A 24,255-nucleotide genomic window follows, 5' to 3' on the forward strand; every position below is an offset into this window, starting at 1 on the left:
AGTCTGGAGTTCAGAAGAGAGGTCCAGGATGCAGAAAAAAATTTGAGAGTTGACAGCATATAGGTTGTATTTAAAGAATTGCTCCTATTTTTGGTTTTTGGAATTTAGAGTTAGCTAGTACTTATTTATCACACGGTATTTTCTGCTTTCAGTCATTTGAGACAAGAGGTTTTCTTTTTTGCCATGTCAATGAAGAAAATTGTGATGGCCAGAAGAATTACAAAGATTGTTATCACCAAACTAAAGTGTAATTAATATTCATTATTCTTGTGTTATAGAGCTGATCCTCATTATAATTAATATAACTTAGAAACACATTTTATAGACACTTTTTAAAAAGGAAATCTCTGGGTTTAAGCCATCTGTTTTTATAAGATACATTCTTCTATCTAACAGACTACTACTGATTTGATCATTTCAATCTTCATAGTATCTACACTAGAATAGCTCTACAGAGTTTGTTGAATTGATCAAATAGTCCCATAAATCGAATGCCTTAAAAGACTTTACTTTTTATAGCAGTTTTATTGACAAATGATTTGCATACCATAAAATTCACTGATTTTTTACTAAGTTTAAAAATTGCATAGGGGCACCTGGGTGGCTTAGTCAGTTAAGCATCTGACTTTGGCTCAGGTTACGATCTCAGTTTGTGAGTTTGAGCCCCCCCCCACATTGGGCTCTATGCTGACAGCTGAGAGTCTGGAGCCTGTTTCAGATTCTGTGTCTCCCTCGCTCTCTGCAACCCCCCACTCACACTCTGTCTCTCTCTCTCTCTCAAAAAATGAATAAATGTTAAAAAAATTTTTTTAATTGTACAGGCATTAGCACAAACCACTTTTAGAACATTTATGTCAGCCCAGAAAGATCTTTTGTACCCATTTGCAGCTGCTTTCTATGGCCACCCCTAGCCTCAGGAAACTACTAATCTATAGACTTTTCTTTTTTGGACATTTCATAGAAACTGAATCACTCTGGTTTTTTACATTAGACTTCTCACTTAGCATAATGTTTTCTAGATTCACCTTTTCCTTAGATTGTATCAGTACTTCATTTAATTGCTAAGTAGTATTAGTATTGGTGTAGTATTGCTAAATTGTATAGATAATACCACATTTTGTCTGGTATCAGCTGATGGATATTTGCATCATTTCTGGGTTTTTGGCTATTATGAGTAGCACTGCTAAGAACATTCATGTACCAGTCTTTTGTGTAGCCATAAGTTTTCATCTCTTTTGAGTATATACCGGAGAGTGGAATTGCTGGGTCATAGGTAAAATTATATTTAACTTTTTTAATGATTTTTTTAAGTTTATTTATTTTGAGAGAGAATCCACATGTGCGAATGGGGGAGGGGCAGAGTGAGAGGGAGAGAGAGAGACTACTTGGGGCTTGAACCCAGAAACCATGCAATCATGACCTGAGCCACAATCAAGAGTTGGATGCTTAGCCGACTGAGCCACCCAGGTGCCCCAAAGTATATTCAATTCTTAAAGAAACTGCCAAACTGTTTTCCAAAGGGGCTGTGCCTTTTTACATTCTTACCTCCAATACATTAGGATTTCAGTTACTCCACATCCTTGCTAACGCTTGTTTTGGGCTCCCCGTTTTTTTTTTTTCAAGTTTTTTTTCTTTTTTTTAATCTCTACACTTAATGTGGGGCTCAAACTCATGACCCTGAGGTCAAGAGAGTCACATGCTCTTCCAACTGAGAGCCAGCCAGGCACCTGCCCCTTTTGACTCCCTTTTTCATTATAGCCATCTAGTGGGTGTGAAGGTGGTATCTTATTATGGTTTAAATTTGCATTTTCCTCATGATTAATGATGTAGAGCCTTTTTTTCTGTATGCCTATTAGCCATTTGTATGTCTTTGGTAAATATTCAGATCTTTTGTCCAATTTTTAATTGGGTTGTCTTATTGAGTTGTATATTATTTATATATTTTGCATGCAATCCCTTATTAACTATATGATTTGCAAGTATTTTTCCCCACCTGTGACTTGCCTTTTTATTTTCTTAGGATGTGTCTTTTGAAAAAGTATAAAAATTTTTCATTTTGACTAAGTCTAATTTTTTTTTAGTTTCTTGTGCTTTTTGGTTGTTGTGTCTAAGAAATCTGCCTAACCCAAGGTCCTGAAGATTTACACTTCTGTCTTCTTCTAAGAGTTTTATAGTTTAAGCTCTAACATTTAGGTCTGTGAGTTGTTTTTGTATATGGTATGAGAAGGCTTTACTTAAATGAACAGGTTGGACAGATTTGGTAATATGAAAGTATTTAAAAATTGATAGTGTTAAGGACTCTGTTATGTTTTTTTACTCCTTTTACCTATGAGTAAGATAATAGATCTGAGAAAGTTCTATTTATTTCACTCTACAGATGTCATCTGCTTTAATGTAGTTAATACATTCATTAAGCAAGTATTTGAGGATAGAATAAGCTGAAAGTAATAAGTTGTCCCTTAAGCAGTGTGGGGTTTAGGGTACCAACCCCCTGACATAGTCAAAAATCCCTGTATAACTTGTGACTCCCCAAAAACTTTACTAAGAGTCTACTATTGACGTTACTGATAACATAGTCAATTAACACATACTTTGTGTGTTACATGTATTATATACTGTATTGCTACAATAAAGTAAGCTAGAGAGAAAATATTATTAAGAAAACCACAAGGTAGGGGGAACCTGGCTGGTTCAGTCGGTAGAGCATGCAACTCTTCATCTTGGGGTTGTAAGTTTGAGTCCCACATTGGGTGTAGAGTTTACTTAAAAATAAAAAATCATTTTAAAAAATGGCCAAATTACTAATTAGGTTTAAAAAAGAAATCACAAGGGAGAGAAAAGACATTTACATTACTGTATTGCACAAAATCCATGTACAAGTGGACCCGTGTCGTTGTTCAAGAGTCATCTATATTTCACTCTACATTTTAAATAATAAGTATATTTACTTTAGCATGCTTGTAATTTTTAAAAAATTTTTTAAATTTATTTATTTTTGAGAGAGAGAGACAGAGAGCAAGTAGGAAAGAGGCAGAAAGAGAGAGAAAGAGAGAGAGAGAGAGAATCCCAAGTAGGCTTCGCACTGTCAGCATGGAGCCCGATGCGGGGCTCGAACTCAGGAACCATGAGATCATGACCTGGGCTGAAGTCAGACGCTCAACCGAATGAGCCACCCAGGTGTCCCTAGTTCAGACTTTAAATATACATATAAATTACCTTTGTTTTTTAAGCTTATAGAAATTTTTATAAATTCTGATTCAAATCAGAGTGATTTGAAACTTGAAATTATACTGTCCATTAAATTGGGATAAGTTCCAATAAAAAGTATATGTTAAATTTTTAATTTTATATGAAAATACAATTTCATTTTGTTTATATTTAACTCTGAAATTTGACTAGCTTTCATTTTGCTATTTTCAGCCTTTATACAATGATAAATCTTTGATAACAACTCAGTACTTGACTTGCATCCTAAAGTGTGAAACCACTGTTTTCATTTATATTTTCAAATAATAGCAGTTAAGAGAAGTAGAAATCCATTATCCTGATTGCAAATAATGTTATTTTTTAAGTCATTTATAAAACTTAAATTTGTATGTGATAGTATTGACAATAATACTGCATTTGGCTGAGAGTCTGTGGATCAACTCAGACTCTGCATTTAGTAATGACAGAGTTACAACACATCAAGCTTTCTAACTTTCGTATCTCTGAATATCAGCTAGGAATTGCTTTCTTGAGCTCTTAGGCTTAGCCAGGAGCCAAAATGTCACATCTTGTTTATGCTCTTTAAATAGTTAATGCAGGGGCGCCTGGGTGGCTCAGTCGGTTAAGCATCTAACTCTTGATTTCGCCTCAGGTCATGATCTTAGGCTTCTGAGATCAAACCCTGCATTGGGCTTTGCACTGAGCCTGGAGCCTGCTTAGGATTCTCTCTCTTTCTGTCTGTCTCTCTGTCTCTCTGTCTCTCTCTCTCTCTCTGTCTCTCTACCCCTTCCCCGCTTGCTTGCACACACATGTGCGCGCTCTCTCTCAATAAATAAACACTTTTTAAAAATAGCTAATGCACTTACAGTTTCTGTAAATTAAGTATTTGTTAGCTTCTCTATACAGAAATGTATTTGGATTTTTATTTATATATCAATAGTGTAAACATTTTTTAGCAAAAAAAAAAAAAAAAAAAAGTGCCCTTTATGCCTCTTCCACGACCAAGACCTTAATTTTTCTATTTTGTTCTACATTTTAAAAGATTTGTTTTCCCCCTCAGATGCAGACCAACAACGAAGAGAGAAACTCAAAAAGGAATTGGCACGATGTGAAAAGGAGTTGAAATTAAATAAGACAGCAGTGCCGGCCAATTCTAAAAATAATTCCAAGTCATTATTTACCACTCTACAAAAGGTAAGATAGTATTTTCACTTTTTTTTTTTTTTTTTAATTTTTTTTTTCAACGTTTTTTATTTATTTTTGGGACAGAGAGAGACAGAGCATGAACGGGGGAGGGGCAGAGAGAGAGGGAGACACAGAATCGGAAACAGGATCCAGGCTCCGAGCCATCAGCCCAGAGCCTGACGCGGGGCTCGAACTCACGGACCGCGAGATGGTGACCTGGCTGAAGTCGGACGCTTAACCGACTGCGCCACCCAGGCGCCCCAGTATTTTCACTTTTTAAAAGCGGATGTGGGGTGCCTGGGTGGCTCAGTCGGTTAAGCATCCGACTTCGGCTCAGGTCATGATCTCGCGGTCCGTGAGTTCGAGCCCCCCGTCGGGCTCTGTGCTGACAGCTCAGAGCCTGGAGCCTGTTTCAGATTCTGTGTCTCCCTCTCTCTCTGACCCTCCCCCATTCATGCTCTGTCTCTGTCTCAAAAATAAATAAATGTTAAAAAAAAATAAAAATAAATAAATAAATAAATAAAAGCGGATGTTTCCAAGCTACTCCATCAGTGGTACAACCTGACTTTGTGGTAGCGTGTTTGCCATATGTCAGAATCAGTAAACTTCGCCTGTAAAGACCCAGATAGTAAATATTTTAGGCTTTTCAGGCCACGGTCGCTCATGACCCTTGTGCCATTGGATAGTAGCCACAGACACTATATAAATGAACAGGCACGGCTGTGTTCCAGTAAAACTTTATTAAGAAAGGAGTAGTGCAAGGGTGCCTGGGTGGCTCATTCGGTTGAGTGTGTGACCTCGTCTCAGGTCATGATCTCAAGGTTCGTGAATTTGAGCCCCATGCTGAGTGAGGCTTTCTGCTGTTAGCGAGAGCCCACCTCGGATCCTCTGCCTCCCTCTCTCTGCGCCCTTCCCCTGCTCTCTTGCACTCTCTCTTTCTCTCTCTCAGAAATAAACAAACATTAAAGAAGAAGAAGAAGAAGAAGAAGAAAAGAAAGACAGTAGGCCAGGGGTGCCTGGGTGGCTCAGTTGGTTTTAAGCACCCAACTCTTGATTTCAGCTTAGTCGTGATCTCACGCTGTGTGGGATCCAGTGTTGGGCACTGTGCTGACAGCGTGGAAATGACTTGGGATTCTCTCTCTCTTTCCCTCTGCCCCTTTCTCTCTCTCTCTCTCAAAATAAATAAACATTAAAAAAAAAATCGAGGGGCGCCTGGGTGGCGCAGTCGGTTAAGCGTCCGACTTCAGCCAGGTCACGATCTCGCGGTCCGTGAGTTCGAGCCCCGCGTCAGGCTCTGGGCTGATGGCTCGGAGCCTGGAGCCTGTTTCCGATTCTGTGTCTCCCTCTCTCTCTGACCCTCTCCCGTTCATGCTCTGTCTCTCTCTGTCCCAAAAATAAATAAAAAACGTTGAAAAAAAAAAAAAAAATCGAGCAGATTTGGCTGCAGCCTATAGCTTACTGACCTCTGCTATTGGTGTTCTGGGATACCTTTTAACATCTGATGGCGGATTTGTTTTTCCTTTCTCATGAATGCATGTTAATTTTATCAGATACTCTTTCTGCATTTTTTGAAAAGGTGATATCATTTTTCTTTTAAATGTGTTTATGTAGTGAATTACAGTCAAGTCTCTAATGTTGTAAACAACTTTGCATTCCTAGTATAAACATAGCCTTGTCGTGTTGCAATACCTTTTTTATACATAGTTGGTAGAGTTGCTGAGACTTTGTTTAGGATTTTAGCATCTACCTCCGTTATCAATACTGACCTATAATTTTCCTTCTTCTCTACTCATGTCTATGTGCTATTTCCTCTTTTTCCATACTGTAGAATAATTTATATGAATTTAGAATTATTTATTCCTTGAATTTGATGGAACTCAACATTAAAATTATCTGGGTGCCTAGAGTTTTCTTTTTGAGAAGATTTTTGACCACTATTTCAATGTTTTGAATCATTATAGAACTATTTTTTAATATATTTATGTCAGAAGTTGTCCATTTCATCTAAATTTTCAAATTTTTGGCAGAGACTTGTTTAAATATAATCTCTTAATCTCTCCTGAATATGTATTATTTCCCCCTTTTATTCCTCATGTTGTTTGTTTGTGCCTTTATTTTCTCTTTGATTTTTCTCACCAGAGATTTGTCAGTTTTTAAAGTCTTTTTAAAAAGGGCATATTTTTTTTACTTCATTAATTTTCTCTGTTGTATTTTGTTTTCTATTTTATCAATGTTTGCTCTTACCTTTTCCCCTTTGGGTTTTCTTTGGGTTTATTTTGCATTACTTTTCCTACTTTTGCTTAGCTTATTCTCATCCTCACTTCTGGGACGGTATAAGCATATTTAAGATTATATATTTTCCTCCACATGCTGCTTTAGCTGTATCCCACAAGCTTTGATATGTGGTATTTTTATTACAATGCAATTGAGAGTATTTTCCATTATTTCTTTTTTAACCCAGGAGTCATTTAGAAGTATTTCTTAATATCTGTATGTATTTTTTCCCTAGTTTTTTTCTTTGTTCCAGATTTCTAGCCTAATCGTACTGTGGTCAGGGAACATCTATATGATACCCATTTCTTGAAATTTGTTGAGAAATTTGTTTTATGGCCCAGTAGGGAGACAGAGTTCTTAAAATGCACCGTGTCATTATGTGTTTGAAAAGAAAATATATTCCATAGTTGTTGCATGCAGTATTTCATATACTCTGTATTCATTGGATTAAACTTCATATCTTTTATATATTCAAATCTTATTGATTTTTTGTCTTGTCTATCATTTATTAAGAGAAGTATTCCACATGATTATGTGTTTAGCTATTTCTCTAAAAATTAGTACTACTAATTTTTGTTTTGTAGATTTTAAGTATATTATTCTATATATACAGATTAAGAGATGATATATTTTCTTGGTGAATCAAATCAAACCTATTATCACTGTGCTTTGAACTTCTTTATCTTAATATTGTTTGTATTAAAGTGTTTCCTTTTTTTTAAAAGATTTTTTTTTTTAAGATTATTTATTTTGAGAGAGAGAGAGAGCAAGAGTGAGGGAGGGGCAGAGGGAGATCAAGAATCCCAATCAGGCCTGCACTGTTAGCAAGGAACCTGATACGGGGCTCGCTCTGAGAAACCATGAGATTATGACCTGAGCCGAAATCAAGAGTCTGCGCTTAACAGACTGAGCCACCCAGATGCCCCACAAGTTACTGTGAATTCTAAGTGGACAAAAACCATATACAAACAACACGGAGCCTGCTTGGGATTCTCTTTCCCTCTCTTTCTGTCCCTCCCCTATGGAAGCGCAAGTGCACTCTCTTTCTCTGAAAATAAATAAAAATTAAAAAAAAAAAAAAAGAATTCACAGTAACTTGTAATTTGCATACATTTTTTATAAGCCTTGATAAACATTTAGATGAATTCAGATTCAAATTATTACTTGGGGTATACTATTTTAATAATTGGGCTTTATGGTTAATAGACACCTATCCTAGTTATAATCTGCATATCCTGAAAAGTTTGCTACAATTAAAAAGAACATGCTAACTTCAGCCTCTGAACATATTAGCCATTTATATACGTGAGATCATATAATCAAAAACCGTTTCTTCTAATTGTCCAGACACTCATACTGTTCTTTCTCTCACACTCTGACTCACACGCTGTCACCTCAGGAGCCTCCAGTGTGTTTCCAGTCTGTACCCTGTAACCCCACACAGTTATTCACCAGTCATTCACATCACTGGTACAGCACCTACTGTGTGCTGTTAGTATTAATTGAATATGTGAATGTGACCCATATTCCTAAATAAACCTAGGAAATTTTTTTAGAGAGAGCGAGCACAAGCGGGGGAGAGGGACAGAGGGAAAGGAAGGAGAGAGAGAGACAGGGAGGGAGGGAAGGAGGGAATCTTAAGTAGGCTACATGCTCAGTGGGCTTGATTCTGCAACCCTGGGATCATGACCTGAGCCAAAATCAAGAGTCAGATGCTCAACCGACTGAGCCACCCAGGCATCCCTGAAACATTTTTAAAGCAATATAAAACAATGAAAAGCAAGAGCTATCAGTTTCTTTTTTATTTTTTTATTTATTTATTTTTATTTATTTTTTTTAGCGTTTATTTATTTTTGAGACAGAGACAAAGCATGAACGGGGGAGGGTCAGAGAGAGGGAGACACAGAATCTGAAACAGGCTCCAGGCTCTGAACTGTCAGCACAGAGCCCGACACGGGTCTCAAACTCATGGACCGCGAGATCATGACCTGGGCCGAAGTCGGCCGCTTAACCGACTGAGCCACCCAGGCACCCCTATCAGTTTCTTTTTTAAACTAGAATTTGAAACTTTTTTGCAAAACAAATGTTAGTCAGATTTTTAAATAATTTGTACCCATCCTATTCTGCAATTGAAATGATTCCTCGACTGTTTTAAAACCTGACAATTGCAAAATCTTTGTGTGCTGTTTCTTCTGACATCGTCCCTGAAAAAGATAGTACTCAGTTGTTCTGTGATTGTAAAAGTTGGGTACGTGTTCTTGACATGAAAACATGATGAGTGTATAAGCTGGGCAACGATTATCACTTTATATAAATTCTTAAATCACAGTTCACAACAAATCACATTGAACTGTAAAGCTGACTTAAGAAATGAAAGCGGTCAGATTACAACCAGAATTTTTGTTCTATTCACATATAATTGATAAACCCTACTCTGATTTTAGAACTTTACAGTTACCTGTTGTCCAGATTTTGGTGAATTTACCAGTGTGTTATTTATTTTCTGTGAAAATTATATCCATCCAAGCTTTCCAATATTCATACCTACAGGAAACCGTTATATAATCTCAAAAAGCAGATTGGTACAATTGATTTCATACTATGTCCTACAGGTTTCCAAGGAAAGAAAAAGTGTAGGATGCAAGGTTGGAATTATGATACCTAAAAATAGAGAAGTTTCTTGCCTTCAGTCAGTTCAAAAGCAGTTTTTCCAGCCCATTTGAGACAGATGAGAGTATATTTCTGCCTTTAAAGACTTCCTTTGAGGGGGCACCTGGGTGGCTCAGTCGGTTGAGTGTCTGACCCTTGATTTCAGCTCAGGTCATGATCCCAGGGTTGTGGGATCGAGCCCTGCGTCAGGCTCCATGCTGAGTGTGGAGCCTGCTTAGGATTCTCCCTTCCCCTCCTCTCTCCCTCCCTCCGCCCCTCTCTTCTGCTTGTGTACACTCTCTCTAAAATAAAAATAAAAAAAAATATTTAAAGACTTTCTTTGGTGTTTCGTTTTGTTTATTAAATAACCATTACTGATAAGAGTTTTCTTGCAGGCAGTCTAATGCTTTATGCATTTCTGCAGCCTCTGATCTCAGCTTGTACCGTTCCTCTAAGTATAAATAATTCCTGTGATTATTATTTAATAGCCCTGTAAGATTTTTCAGATCGTACTTAGAAATTTTTTCCCGGGAGCCAAACTCTTCTGGTATATAAGCTGCGAGTCTTGTTTGGGAGTGCTTTTTAAAACTAATATATTGAAATCATTAAAAAAGGACCCTAGTGACTCAGAATTTAATGCCAAAATATTTCCTTGCTTTGAGTAATTTTGCCTTGTATTTGAGATCAGGTTAGAAAACACTTGGAAAGGAAATCGGTGACTTTGCCTTTAGTTACCCTATTCAGTTATCTGCAGTTTTCTTACTTAGATGAATCAGTTCTTAGGTTAGCTGACTGGTTCACCATCAGGCAAAGAGTTAAAATCGGTTTAAAATTCCTCATGGTGTAAAAAATCTAAAATACGGGGACACCTGCCTGGCTCAGTCAGTACAGCATGCAACTCTTGATCTTGGGGTCATGAGTTCGAGCCCCACGTTGGGTGTAGAGTTTATTTTTTAAAAACCTGAAATATATAATTTTCAATTGAGTCTTTATAATAGATAATATGATGTCGTAATGGAGAGCATAAGCTCAGCCTGGGTTCAAATCTGTGCGACCCTGCACGGCCTCATTTTCTTCATCTCTGAAATAAAAGTAGTATTTGGGGCACCTGGGTGGCTCAGTCGGTTAAGCGTCCGACTTCGGCTCAAGTCATGATCTCACGGTTTGTGAGTTTGAGCCCAGTGTCGGGCTCTGTGCTGACAGCTCGGAGCCTGGAGCCGGCTTCGGATTCTGTGTCTCCCTCTCTCTCTGACCCTCCCCTCCTCATGCTGTGTCTCTGTCTCAAAATAAATAAACGTTAAAAAAAAATTTTTTTTTAAGTAGTATTTGTATTACCACCCAGAAGTTGATGTGAGGATGGAATGAGTTGTGCATGTAAATTAATTAGAACTATACCTTATACATCGTAAGCATAGTAACCCACTAGCAGCAGTGATAGAAGTTCTAATCATTCTCTTTTATTCTACTCAATGGCAAGAACAGTACCTCGCACACAAGAAGCACTCAGCTATTCTCTTACTCGGCTTATTCATCTTTCTCTTGTTTTTCTCCCCGTGAGCTTGTAGGACAGATGTAACAGCTAAATCCTAGTCATTGTCACCTCAGAATCCGTGACTTCTATGTAACTTCCCCTCTACCTAATAAAGTGCCTCAAAGTTCTGTAATGCATACACAGGTGTCCATAAAGTCTGGAATCATAGACAGAGCTTCTTGGACATCCAACCTGTAAAAGAATAAAATATTATCTATGTTTTAAGATTTTCTGGATACCCTGTAGAAATGGTTCTTCCAAAATTAAACCAAAAAGAAATGGAGCAGTCCAAAACGCCTTTCCTTTCGGCTCTCCCCACTTGTGAGGAGAAGTGGAGAGAAGTTCCTTTTCATTTCTTCAAAGCCTTCAAGTCTGAGGCGCCGCTGGCCCCGGAGATTGCCCTAAAGGCCCGATGGGAAGGGGGGTGCCGCCACCAGCAGTGGTTGAGAAGGGGATTGGTGCACACAGGTGGTTTGGAAACCTTCAGATAAAGCTGAGATCTACCCGTAGATGTCAATGTACAAGTTCAAGACCAGATATAGGTAGATGTGAATAATTGCTTTTTTTTTAGTTTCAGAAAGAAAAATGACTGGTCTTACTTATGTTTAGAATTATATTTTTATATATTAATAATTCAAAACCTTGAATAGAAGTCATATCAATGCTAACACCTTCAGGAATATATAGTTCTCTAGACCTCCTAAGGCAACCATTTTTGGGTATATAATCTGGAGAGATCCCCAGTTATGAGAATTTGTAGCAAACCAAATGTTTTTAGCCTTCAGGAGAACCACAAGATGAAGACGTGTTAATCGGAGAAGTGAATGGATTTCCATCCTTCACAAGGTCACCAGTAACTTCTTCAGAGAGACTGCAGTTGAATCTACCTAAATCTGATAAAGTCCTCACAAATGGTACTAAGAAGAACTCCGGTTCCTCCATGTTCAACGTGGACTACACCCCCTCTGGGCCTAGGAAACCGTGCTCTGGAACTCCGTACGGCAGAGGGCCCAGGAGCACGCGCCCAAATACCCATCGGTTTCAGTTAGTTATTTCAAAAGCACCGAGTGGGGACCTTTTGGATAAACACTCTGAGCTCTTTTCCAACAGACAGTTGCCATTCACTCCGCGCACTTTAAAAACAGAAGCAAAATCTTTCCTGTCACATTACCGATATTATACGCCTGCCAAAAGAAAAAAGGAGTTTACAGATCAGCGGATAGAAGCGGAAACCCAGACTGATTTAAGCAGGTATGGCCCATTCACAGCCAACAGTAAGTCCTTCAGGGTGTTGTAGAAATTAAATAGTAATAATATTCCTTATTTTACGTCATGTGCCTAACATGCCCGACTGAAGGTCTGGGAGTGCCTTTTTGATTGGAATGAGATTAATGTCTTTTCCTTTTGCATGTGTCACTAGAACTACCCAAGTCATTGTTGAAAAGTACCTATTAAACTTGTCAAGCTTTCCTTACAAACAGGAATGTTACATAGTTTAATTTATTGTTTCAAACATGGTATGTGCTTTTAAATATACTTTCAGAGAATCCTTAAAATATGTCATCAAGTAGCATTTGTGTAAATATGTCTATTGCTTCATTTTAAAAATGGCAAAACAGTGGGCTAGAGAGGGAAAGAGGACATCTGATTCTCTGACTCTCCCTGGGTTCCCTTCCCTGCAAATATTCAACTCCACTGTTACATAGGAGCAACTCCCCAGGAATAATTCAGGCAATTGGGGTAACTTCTGGAAATTCCATAGATTTTGCCTCAATAATGTTTTCATATATGATAGTGCCTGGCACATAATGAATATTCAGTAAAAGTTTGCCAAATGATTGAAGAAACGAACAAATCTTATAAAGTATTTAGTGTTAGCTGACTTGTGATGGTTTTTCCTGGTGCTATATAAAGAGCTATTTACCTCATCCTAAGTATTAGTTAATTTTAGGAAGCAAAAAACAATTTAGCTCTAGTATTCTTTTCTCTAGGTACAGATAAGAGGTACAGAAATATCAGATGAGTCTGCGTACGTTTAATCCCAAGGATTAAAGAGTGGAGGGGAATGAGGAAAGCAAGCATATCATATCCTTTTCTGATTGTATTTATGACCACTTTGGAGGATAATAGTTCCCATGTCCCTGGTCCCATTCTATCCAGCTGAAATCTAGCTGCTACTGAAAAAAAGGAAAAGGAAGCTGTGTAATCCAAACCATATCTGTTTCCTGATTATATAATCAGAAATTACACATTTTATAAGAATAGATGGATTTCATCTCTTAGTTTGAGGGGTTTTTAAGACAGTAAACTTGTTATCATATCACGGTATTTGTATTTTGAAAGCTTGACAACTATTCCTTTTAAAATATTACAGCTTTAAATCTGATTTTGAGGCATTTGAGACCAAGAACTTCACAGATTCAGAAAAGAACATAAAGCAGGTAATAAAAATGAGATCTCTCTGTGTGCTGCATTGGAATTACAGCCACTTTCACTTAATAGGATATGTATAGCTATTTGGACTTCAAGAATCTCTCAGTGACACTTCTCGCATATGATGCCACCAGCATGGAGAAGGACTACCTATTTACAAAGGCCTGTTGCTCCTTTTGAGTGGCCAGATGGATCCCGCCCCGTCTGAGAAGTCATTTGTTGTTAGTATCTTTTCTAGATGGTTGATTGGCCTGCTAGATAGAGGAATGGGTGAATAAAATACCTTAAATGTTGCTTCAAAGATGCAGATTTGGATACTAAAGGAACCAGAAAAGCTGTATAGAAGTCATTTTAATTTCTATGCCTGTAATTTTTCTTTTGAAGAATTGCCACTGATTATATTATTGGAAATTATACATTTTATGAGAATAGGTGGATATCACCCCTTACATTTGCTTTTACTTTTTCTGGACCATAGGCTCTGTTTTACACTGTGTATGTTTTGAGTGTTCAGCAGTCATTTCTTTTATTTTCTTAAGCATGTTTATTTATTTTGAGAGAGAAAATGTGAACACAAGCTGGGGAGGGGCAAGAGAGAGAGGAGGAAGAGAGAATCCCAAGTAGGCTCTTCATTGTCAGCACAGAGCCCAACGCAGGGCTTGAACCCACGAACCACAAGACCATGACCTGTGCCGAAATCAAGAATCTGACGCTTAACCAACTGAGACACCCAGGCGACCCAGCAGTCATTTCTTTTAAAATATTACAGCTTTAAGTCTGATTTTCACATAAACTGATTGTTTTTATTTTTTATTTTGGGAGTGTTAATCATACACTTGTATCCTAATTTATATTTGTTTGCAAAAACAGTTTGTCTATTAAAATGTCAAACACAGACTCGAAAATAAGAGAATAAAATATAGGGGTGCCTGGGTGGCTCAGTTGGTTAAGCATCCAACTTCAGTTCAGGTCATGATCTCACAGTTCGTGAGTTTGAGCCCCATGTCAGGCTCTGCACTGACAGTGCAGAGTCTGCTTGGGATTCTGTCTCTCTGCCTCTCTCTCTGTCTCTCTCTCAAAATAAATAAATGAACTTAAAAAAAAAAAAAGAATAAAATATAATCATACTGAACTTCCATCTTCCCTTCTGAATACATATTGTAGGTTTCCATGTCAGCCATTCATACCTGTTTGACATGGGCCCTGCCACTCAGAGCCCGAGGGCAAATCGCTTATCCTCTGAGAGCAGAGTTTTGCATCAAGAGAAACTGTACTTACCTCGCTTATCAAGGAATAATTGATATAGATAAAGTGCCTTGCCCGAGAAGGGGTCAGTAGAGGAGGACTGTGACTAGCTTGAGATTTAGGAAGAGAGTTAGCTCAGTAGGTAGCTAAATAAATGAAGTAAGTCCATTTTCATGACGTTGTGCTCCAAATGCTTGTCCATAACCTGGTAAGGAAATGGTGTGTCCCATTACTCCATAATCCTTGCCCCCAGCAGTCTGCTTGAAGGTCATGAGGATCACACCAAATTCTAGCAGCACTGTGCATGAATGAGCACCGTAAAGACTCATCTAATACTGCAAGGAAATGCTCGCCACGGATGCAGCTCGTAGTAAGGGTTCTATAAAAATAAGCTGCCGATATTTGTGTGTGTTAATAGTATCGACGGAACCACCAGAACTACCACTGCTTCTCCGTAGTTGATACATGGACATTTGACACGAATGAGCTGTTTGAATTTGTTATAATGGGATATTTTTTTCTCAGGTTTACTTAAAACTTGCACATTTGCTTCATTTTTCTCTTTGCATGTTTATTTGTGGTAATTCCTTAACAGATTTAAAATATCCCTCATTAAGACTGTCGAATATAGAGAACAACCTGAGGGTAGATGGAGGGAGGTGGGTAGGGGTTGGACTAGATGGGTGATGGGCACTAAGGAGGGCACTTGTTGGGATGAGCACTGGGTGTTGTATGTAAGTGATGAATCATTAAATTCTCCTGAAATCATTATTACACTATATGTTAACTAACTTGGATTTAAATAAAATTTAAAAATTAAAAAAATATATATCCCTCATTAAAATGTAAGAAATAAGCAGTTGTCTTACCTTACTTTAAATAAACTTAAGAAAGAAGTCTTAATTGGGTAGAAAATGTATTCTAAAAACATCCTTTGTTATAATATAGCAGTCACTTTTATTTACTGGATGTCTCCACTTTGTTTCCTTGACTTTTTTTTTTTTTTAAGTTGATTTTGAGAGAGAGAGCGTGAACGGGGAAGGGGCACAAAGAGAGGGAGAGAGAGAATCCCAGGCGCCCCTCCTTGGCTTTTTTGAAGTTTGCTGTTTTGCTTTATTTCTGCTTTCATAATGTATTCTTGAAGCAAAATAAAGATCGATTCTTCTCATTCCCAGGCATCTAATTGTATGACATATGATACCAAAGGAAAAATAACTCCTTTACCCTTGCAAGGGCATGACTTACCATGGGATGAGATTAAAGGTGGAACTTTCCAGTGTTCCTCACCCAGGTAAACAATTTACAGAAGTCATTTCAACTGTAGATTTAACTGCTTTCCTGTGTAACAGACATATGATATTTGCAACATAAGTACTATTTTAATTACGTGAACTCTAATCTATTTTGGTGTTACACAATTCAGTAGCAGTGTTAGTTTTACTAATGAAATTTTACAAAGTAGGTACTCAGTAAAAGTTTAAATGAATTTATTTTGCTAATTCATTAATGAAAAAGGGGGGCACTGGCTTGTTTTATATGCCATTGCTATTCGTAGGAAAAAGGATTTTTTCCTCAAGGCAAACCCTCTAGCCGTGATGCTAACCAGTTTACATGGCAGAAATAATACTGAAGAACCTCACGATCTGAGGACTCCTAATTCATGATTGTGAATATTCACCATGTGCTGGGGTTTTATCTGTCCCTGCTGTGTATTGGGCACTGTTTTTCAGACTACCCATCGTATTTCGTAATCACGGAATACAGCACCTAAACAAAAATGATGGCTTAGCAAAAATGCCTTTGATAGTTTCAGCTGTCAAATGCATTTCCAGAGTCAGAGATTATATATGAGATGAAGAAGGTGGAAGTAAAAAAGGGCTAGAGATGAAAAAGAGGCAAGAATGAGGTGTCATACAGGCGACCGGAAGGCAAGCCCTTGTGATCCCTCAGAGCCCAGGCCCTTCCCCCAGGGAGATGGTGCCTGCAAGGCTGTGGGCAGTTCACCGCTGACCTTCATGATGCCTCAGTGCTCAGAAGATTTATAAGCTAACTCTTAAGCCTCTCTGCAATGGACATAAAGAACGCCCTAAAGAAAGGAATATTTATCTTTTCTAGTAGTTTCTATCTAAAAAGTAAAATATTTTAATTGAGCATACCTAAATAAAAAGCTTGGAAATAACTAATGATGATATAACTAAATAATGACAAAATTTAGTATAATAATCAGCTTAAAAAAGTCTTTCATAGGGAAATATCTGTCTCCAGCATTATTTACATGTTAACTGTAGTCAAAGTAAAATTATGTATCCTAGATAAGTGCTGTAGTCCAGTTTTAAAAAGGATTATGAATTTGTAGTTCCCAAGACGAGTTCAAAATATCTCTGCTACTTACTAACAACATGACTTCGGTAAGTTACCCAACCTTTCTGCCCCCTGGTGAACTCATCAGTCAGTGGGAAGATGATACCGACCCCATATACCAAACAGGGCTGTTCTGAAGATGAGATCATATCACAGATATGAAAGTACTTTAAAAATTCTACAATCTATTATTACTGATATATAATATTACTGAATACTTACTGCATGCCGATCATTGTTTTGTTCAAATATTGTCATTTTCTCTTTCCAGGGCAGTATGTCAGTATTCTTTGCAGTTTCCTCCAGAGAGAAAACTCCACTCTGAGTAAGATCTTTTTGACCTCTTCATTGTGCCTAGGGAAAATCAAGAATTAAGAATCATGGGGCACCTGGGTGGTTCAGTCAGTTAAGAGATCTACTCTTGGTTTTGGCTCAGGTCGTGGTCTCCCAGTTCATGGGATCGAGCCCCACGTCGGGCTCTGGGCTGGCAGGGCAGAGCCTGCTTGGGATTCTTTCTCTCTGCTCCTCCCCTACTCGCACTGTCTCTGTCTCTCTCAAAATAAATAAATAAACAAAAAAGAGAATCACACAAACCATTATTAAATCAGTCAGGACTGAATGCTAATTTTTCTTACAATTCGCTCCCCCTCTCTCTCTGCCCCTTCCCTGCTTATGCTCTATCTCTCTCTCAAAGTAAATAAACATATATATATATATATATATATATATATATATATATATATATATATGATGATGGGGCCCCTGGGTGGCTCATTCACTTAAGCATCCAACTTCGGCTCAGGTCATGATCTCACAGTTTGTGAGTTTGAGCCCCGCATCAGGCTCTGTGCTGACAGCTTCAAGCCTGGAGCCTGCTTCGGATTCTGTGTCTCCCTCTCTCTCTGCCTGTCTCTCAAAAATAAACATTAAAAAAAAAATAGAAGATAGACATAGTTTGTTTTATATTATTCCTCTTAGTAATATGAGATAGCAGTACATTTGTCATAGCAGAGGTAGATGTTCCTAATTAAGTACTCATATTTCCTGTAGTTTTCAGAGTAAGTAGGAAATAATTATATGCTGTGTACTGCTTTCTCTTCACAGTGAGGAAGAACTGTTGTATCTGAGTTTCATTGAAGATGTAACAGATGAAATTCTGAAACTTGGTTTATTTTCAAACAGGTTAGATTTTTTAATTATGGCGGTCGAACAGTACATTAAATACTCTTCTTTATGAGGTTAATTTTTTTAAGTTATTTCCATATCCTAGGAAATGAAAAATTATAGTGCTTTCTTGGGGGGACATAATCTTATAACTGGTAGCAAATTGTAAAGAATGTTTAATTCACACTATATGAGGCAAGTTCACAGTTTGGGGAGTTACAGGAAAGAACAGAGGTTTTACTCATTTAAATACGGTTATATCTCTTAGACGCAGAGAGCAGCTTGGCGGTTGCCAGGGTGGGGGCGGGCAAAATGGGTAAAGGTGGTCAAAGGTACAACTCCCAGTTATAACATAAATAAGTCATGGGGATATAATACATGTACAGGGCGGTGGGTATAGTTAATAGCACTGTGTTGCATTTTTGAAAGCTGCTGAGAGAATAAATCTTAAAAGTTCTCATCACAAGGGAAAAATTCTGTAACGGTGTGGTAATGGATGTTCACTCGACCTATTTGGGTGATCATTTTACAATACATACAAATATGGAATGATTATGTTGTACACCTGACACCAATATAACGTATGTCAGTTATACTTCAATTTAAAAAATCTATCACAAAAAAAAGAAAAAGAAGAAAAATGATATCCTTATTTGAAAGAAAGACGTAAAACTGTCTTTATTCACAGACAACATTGTCATCCATGTAAAAATCCCATAGAGTCTACATAAAAACAAAAATTACTATTATATCTCTTAGTTATATAGACTAGTGAACTGAATTTTTGCTTCTTATTTGCAGAGATCCATTACCTCATTTTACTATTTGAAACTTGTCACAAGAATCCAAAGCAAGCATTTTTGTTAACAACTGTTACTAGTAAAGTGAGCACAAATTAAAGGCTAGGTTTACACACTGTAAGTGAAATTAAAGGCTAGGTTTACACACTGAAAGTTTGCAAAACCAGATTCGATATTGCACATCTTAAGGAAACTGTGTGATCCTGAGTCAGCTTGAACATTTATTCATCTAAAGTTCACTGGGCAGTGAGGCGCACTTTATGTTGCATATCTTAGAATTCCATTTTGTGTACATGCTTTCTCTGTTGTATTATGTCAAGTACAACATTTCTAATGAATTATTTCTATTCTTATGTGAAGTTTTTTTTTAATTAAAGCAAACATTTTTTATTGCTATAAAAAGATATACCAAGAAGAGCTAAGTTTTTTTTTAAATATAGTATTCTATTTACTTCTTTCATTTAAAAAAAGTCGTTAAGGGGGGGCACCCAGGTGGCTCAGCTGATTAAGCATCCAACTGTTGATTTTAGCTCAGGACCTGATCTTGTGGTTCATGGGATCGAGCCCTGCGTCAGGCTCCATGCTGTCAGCGCAGGATTCTCTCTCTTTCTGCTCCTCTTCCCACTCACACGCATTCTGTCTCTCTGTCTCAAAATAAATAAATTAAAAAGAAAATTTTTTTAAGTGGTTAAAAATGTTTTCAGGGGGGGTGCCTGGGTGGCTCAGTCAGTTGAGTATCCAACTCTTAATCTCAGCTCAGGCCATGATCTAGCGATTTGTGGGATCGAGCACCCCATTGGACTCTGCACTAACACCATGGAGCTTGCTTGGGATTCATCCTCTCTCTCTCTCTCTTTCTCTCTCTCTCTCTCTCTCTCTCTCTTTCTCTCTCTCTGCCCCTCCCCCACTTGCACTCACTCCTCTCTCTCAAAATAAATAAACTTCAAAAAAAATGAAGTGAATTTATTGATACAGAAGGATGTTCAAAATATATAGTTGATTAGAAAAACAAAATTGATACCCAAACAGTATGTATTGTTTGTAAAGGGTAGAATATGGATTCCTTGGGCTTTTTAAAAACGGCCAAGTAATTCAGAACTACTAAATCTAAGATTAGCTAATTTCATTGATAATAAAAAATGGCAACAAATGAGTTTTCAGCAAAGGTATAGATACATTCATATGATAGCACCACAAGTGTGGTTTAGTTGTGAGAAGATTTTCTCTGGAGCCAGACACATCTGGGTTAAATTCTCTTAATGGTTTTGGACCTTAAGAGAGAGGAAGTTATCATCTTAGATTATTTTCTCATCTTTAAAATGGTCTTTACAATACCTTTCTCCCAATATTGGTCATGATTAGGGGTATAATGATTATGTGTCTAGCACAAATGTCTAGCCCTTAGTGGTACTTAATAAGTGATAGCTTTTAGGTTATTATGTGGATTTACCATCAGTGGAATTTTTTTCAAGTATAATTTAGGAAGCGTTATAAAATAATTCCGTGTAAGAGAATTTTCTTTAGGGTTTGGTTTGGGGGGTTTGTGGATGTGAGAAACAAGGGGAGGAAAAGGCATTTGTTGTGTGCATACGTGTGTGAGAGAAAAAAGAAAAAAGTTTTTGTTTTGTGGTGGGGGCAGAGGGAAGGGAACTGTTGGACCTCATTTAAAATATTCACAGAATAAGCCATACAGAGAAAGACAGATACTATATGGTTTCACTCTTATGTGGATCCTGAGAAACTTAACAGGAACCCATGGGGGAGGGGAAGGGAAAAAAAAAAAGAGGTTAGAGTGGAAGAGAGCCAAAGCATAAGAGACTCTTAAAAACTGAGAACAAACTGAGGGTTGATGGGGGGTGGGAGGGATGGAGGGTGGGTGATGGGTATTGAGGAGGGCACCTGTTGGGATGAGCACTGGGTGTTGTATGGAAGCCAATTTGACAATAAACTTCATATATTGAAAAATAAATAAATAAATAAAACACACACAAAAAATAAAATAAAATATTCACAAAAGTACAAGTGGTATATACTCTTTCAGAAACAATGGCGTCTGTAATATAACTTAAGACCCATACTAGCTCCCAAATCAGAGAACTTGACAGAACAGGGAAGGATTAGTGTTTGGTTTTGCAAAGAAAAAGAATAATCTGAAAAATATTTTCCAACCTTTAGCAGTTTTGTTATTGCGTGACCATTTTGTATTTGGTTGATTTTATGATTTTGAGACGTTGGCATTTCTATTTATCTTTCAGGTTTTTAGAACGACTATTTGAGCGACACATAAAACAAAATAAACATCATTTGGAGGAGGTTTGTTTTTCTTCAGACATTCATTAGAAAAATTCTAATATAGAAAGAATTTTGAAGTTTTTCCATAGCCTCAAAGAATACATTAAAAACAAGAGCGGTTTTGCCCTTGTACCTTTTGTGTGCGTGGCGGGGGCGGGGAGCGTGCGTGAAGTAAGTATTAATCCTGCTGAGATTAACAGCACTGCCCACAAAAGTAGTTCAGTGTGACTAGCTCAGCTAATGTCATTATTCTTGTCTTAATCCTAGGGAAAAATGCGCCACCTGCTGCGTATCCTGAAGGTGGACTTAGGCTGCACATCCAAGGAAAACTTAGTAAAGCTGGATGATGTCGATATGCTGAATTTACTGGGTTTTGAACAGGCTGAGGACTCAGAAGAAAATCATCATAAAAGTAACCACGATGCCACAATTCAACAGGAGCGTCAGCAATACCAAAAAGCTTTGGATATGTTACTATCCGTACCGAAGGGTGAGAACGAGAAACTCTCCTCACCGGATGAATTTTTCCTGCCCGTCTACAAATCGAAGTATTCAGAAGGGGTTATAATTCAACAAGTGAATGATGAAGCAAATCCCGGACCTTCAATTTCGGATGAAAAAAATTCAAGTGTCTCAGACAGTTTAACAGACCAAGAAACCTCTGTGAATGTTATTGAAGGCGACAGTGACACTGAAAAGGTGGAGACCTCGAATGAATTATGTTGTGTGAGCCCGGAACTCTCCCCGTCCCTTCAGCTTCACGGTGTCCAAGGTGACAACAGTCGTGACATGGAAGGACCAACTCTTAAAATCATGGAAATGAGCATTGAGGATTGCCCTTTGGATATTTGATCTTCATTAATAAATACCCCAAATGACCAATCATCCAGTGTTCCTTTTCTCCCATTTTTTTCTCTTTTATATATTAAGATTTCTGTATTTGCTTTCTATGCTCTATAATAAATTACTATAAATTTGCAGCTTCAAACTACACACATGTATTATTTATCCCACAATGGGTGTGGAGCAAGAGTCTACACAACTTAGACGTGCCTGCTCTGGGTCTCTCAAGGCTACCATTCAGGCGTCAGTTGGTCCTGTGGGCTAATTTGGAGGCTCGACTGGGGCGAGAATCTGCTTCAGACTCCTTTCAGTTGTTGGCAGAATTCCTTTCCCTTTGGCCATCAGCTGCCCTCAGCTTCTAGAGGCTGTCCACCGTTCCCTCCCACGCGGCTCCCTCTGCAGGCAGCTCACAACGTGGCTGCTTGCTTCTTTAAGGCTAACGGGAGAGAGACCGCTAGTGAGATAGAGTCCCATATCAACGATGCAACCACAGGAATGACCTTCCATCATTAGAAGGAAGTCATAGGTGCTGCCCACGCTTAAGGGGTGCAGATATTATACACGGGTATGGAAGGTGAGAATCACTGCGGTCTCCCTAGGATCTGTTGGCCCCAATTTCTAAAGTTGCTTTTCGGGGGAGCGTGTTTCACCCAGACCTAAGTGATTTTGTATGCAGTGGGAAATGCTTTATGATCTGGCACGGATTTCGAAACATTAAGCCTGGTCTCTAATCTCTTTAATTTCTTCTTTCTCACTTTCCTGCAGTATCTAAAGCTTCAAGGACTTTCTAGTTATCAGTGAACTAGAACAGTGTGTCATCTATGTGAAAAAGTGTCCCTTGTTACGAGGGCAAACATTCTATCAACCTAGTCTGATACTCTCCTCTCGCTTTTGTACCCACGAGTGGGGATCTTGGCTATTAAGATCTGCCTCAGAAGACTTACCTCTATTCTTGTCTTTTCAGCCGCTTACAATAATGTAACTGAATAATGATAACCCAGATATTCTTTTCTTTCTTTCTTTTTTTTTTTTTTTACGTTTATTCAGTTTTGAGAGACAGAGCACACGCGCAGGAGGAGCAGAGAGGGAGACAGAATCCAAAGCAGGCTCCAGCCACTGAGCAGAGCCCGAAGCGGGGCTGAAACCCACGAACTGTGAGATCGTGACCTGAATCGAAGTTGGCCCCTTAACCAGCCGAGCCACTCAGGCTCCCCAGTCGCCCAGATGTTCTAAAAACTTAGCACCGGCCTCTAAGCATCCTGGTCTTTAACTTGGGCTTTTACCATCCCCTGTCCAGACCAGTGTTTCCACAAAGGCAGTGCACACCACTGAGGTATTCGAGCTGATTTCTGGTGCCACGTGGGTGACAGGTCTGTCTCGCTCATGGGAAGCTGTCACCGATGTGTTCACGATTCAGGCTCAGGGACAAGCTGCAGAGTGCAACACGGTGGGGCTGAGCACCCAACCCACTTCCCCCTAGTGTCTTATGCCCAAGTCACCCCCGGGGCTGCAGCCCTTCCTCAGCCACACCTCCCCCTCAGCTCCCACCTGTGCAGTTCTTCCCCTTAACCTTCTGAGCGACGCCTCCCTTTCCCATCCCACAGTCCTCTTCGACCTCCTGAAATATCCTCAACCCTAGGCTTGGCTCCCAGCCTGGGCCTCCCCATCAGTCATCTCTCCCCCACTCCGTTCTTGGGCGCCATCCCTCTCTCGGCCTCCAGGGCTCCTTTCTTCAGTCCCAGCCTCTCCGCCACAAATCCCTTACCCCACGACCCAGGCAGCTACCTCAGACTCGCGGCCCCGCCTCAAGTCCTCCCTTTGCTGCAGCTGCCGTCCTGCTGGCGCTCCACTTTGGGAGCCTTGGGCCCGGCCCTGTCGCTGCCTGCCTGCTTTGCCAGATCTGCTCTTCTCCGCCAAGTCTGGGCACAGCTTTTTGTCTCTAGGACCATCACCCATCCTAATTTTTGTACTTTTTAGGGTGTTTTGTTGTCGTAGTCCTTGGGTTTCCCTTGAAAATTCAAGTGTAGAGGGGCGCCTGGGTGGCTCAGTGGGTTAAGCACCTGACTCTTGACCTCAGCTCAGGTTTCGAGCTCAGGGTCGTGAGTTCAAGCCCTGCGTTGGGCTCTGTGCTGCACATGGGGCCCACTTGAATGATACTAAAATAAAATGCAGGTTGAGAAAGATTTGTTGGTTTAAAGAAATATCAAGAATGGTTCTTGGATACGGTAAAAGTCGTGCAAAGGTGAGAAGTGAATGTTAAGTTTGGGAAAC

The 24,255-nt window shown here is 38.8% G+C and overlaps 1 protein-coding gene across 3 annotated transcripts in view; it reads left to right on the forward strand.

The window, feature by feature from the left end:
• SPATA7 (spermatogenesis associated 7) overlaps positions 1-22,026 on the forward strand; it is a 39,665-nt gene extending 17,639 nt beyond the window's left edge. For all 3 annotated transcript variants that reach the window (XM_060620478.3, XM_060620479.3, XM_060620481.3), the window contains 8 exons: positions 4,268-4,401; positions 11,625-12,097; positions 13,221-13,287; positions 15,700-15,815; positions 17,157-17,210; positions 17,990-18,067; positions 21,105-21,162; positions 21,409-22,026. In XM_060620478.3, coding sequence (XP_060476461.2) covers positions 4,268-4,401; positions 11,625-12,097; positions 13,221-13,287; positions 15,700-15,815; positions 17,157-17,210; positions 17,990-18,067; positions 21,105-21,162; positions 21,409-21,993 — 1,565 coding nt within the window. In that variant the 3' untranslated portion in view covers positions 21,994-22,026. The remainder of the gene's footprint in view (positions 1-4,267; positions 4,402-11,624; positions 12,098-13,220; positions 13,288-15,699; positions 15,816-17,156; positions 17,211-17,989; positions 18,068-21,104; positions 21,163-21,408) is intronic.
• Positions 22,027-24,255: the final 2,229 nt, after the last annotated feature.

The sequence above is a fragment of the Panthera onca genome, chromosome B3, assembly GCF_046562875.1.
Source record: "Panthera onca isolate mPanOnc1 chromosome B3, mPanOnc1 haplotype 2, whole genome shotgun sequence".
NCBI classification, from domain to species: domain Eukaryota; kingdom Metazoa; phylum Chordata; class Mammalia; order Carnivora; family Felidae; genus Panthera; species Panthera onca.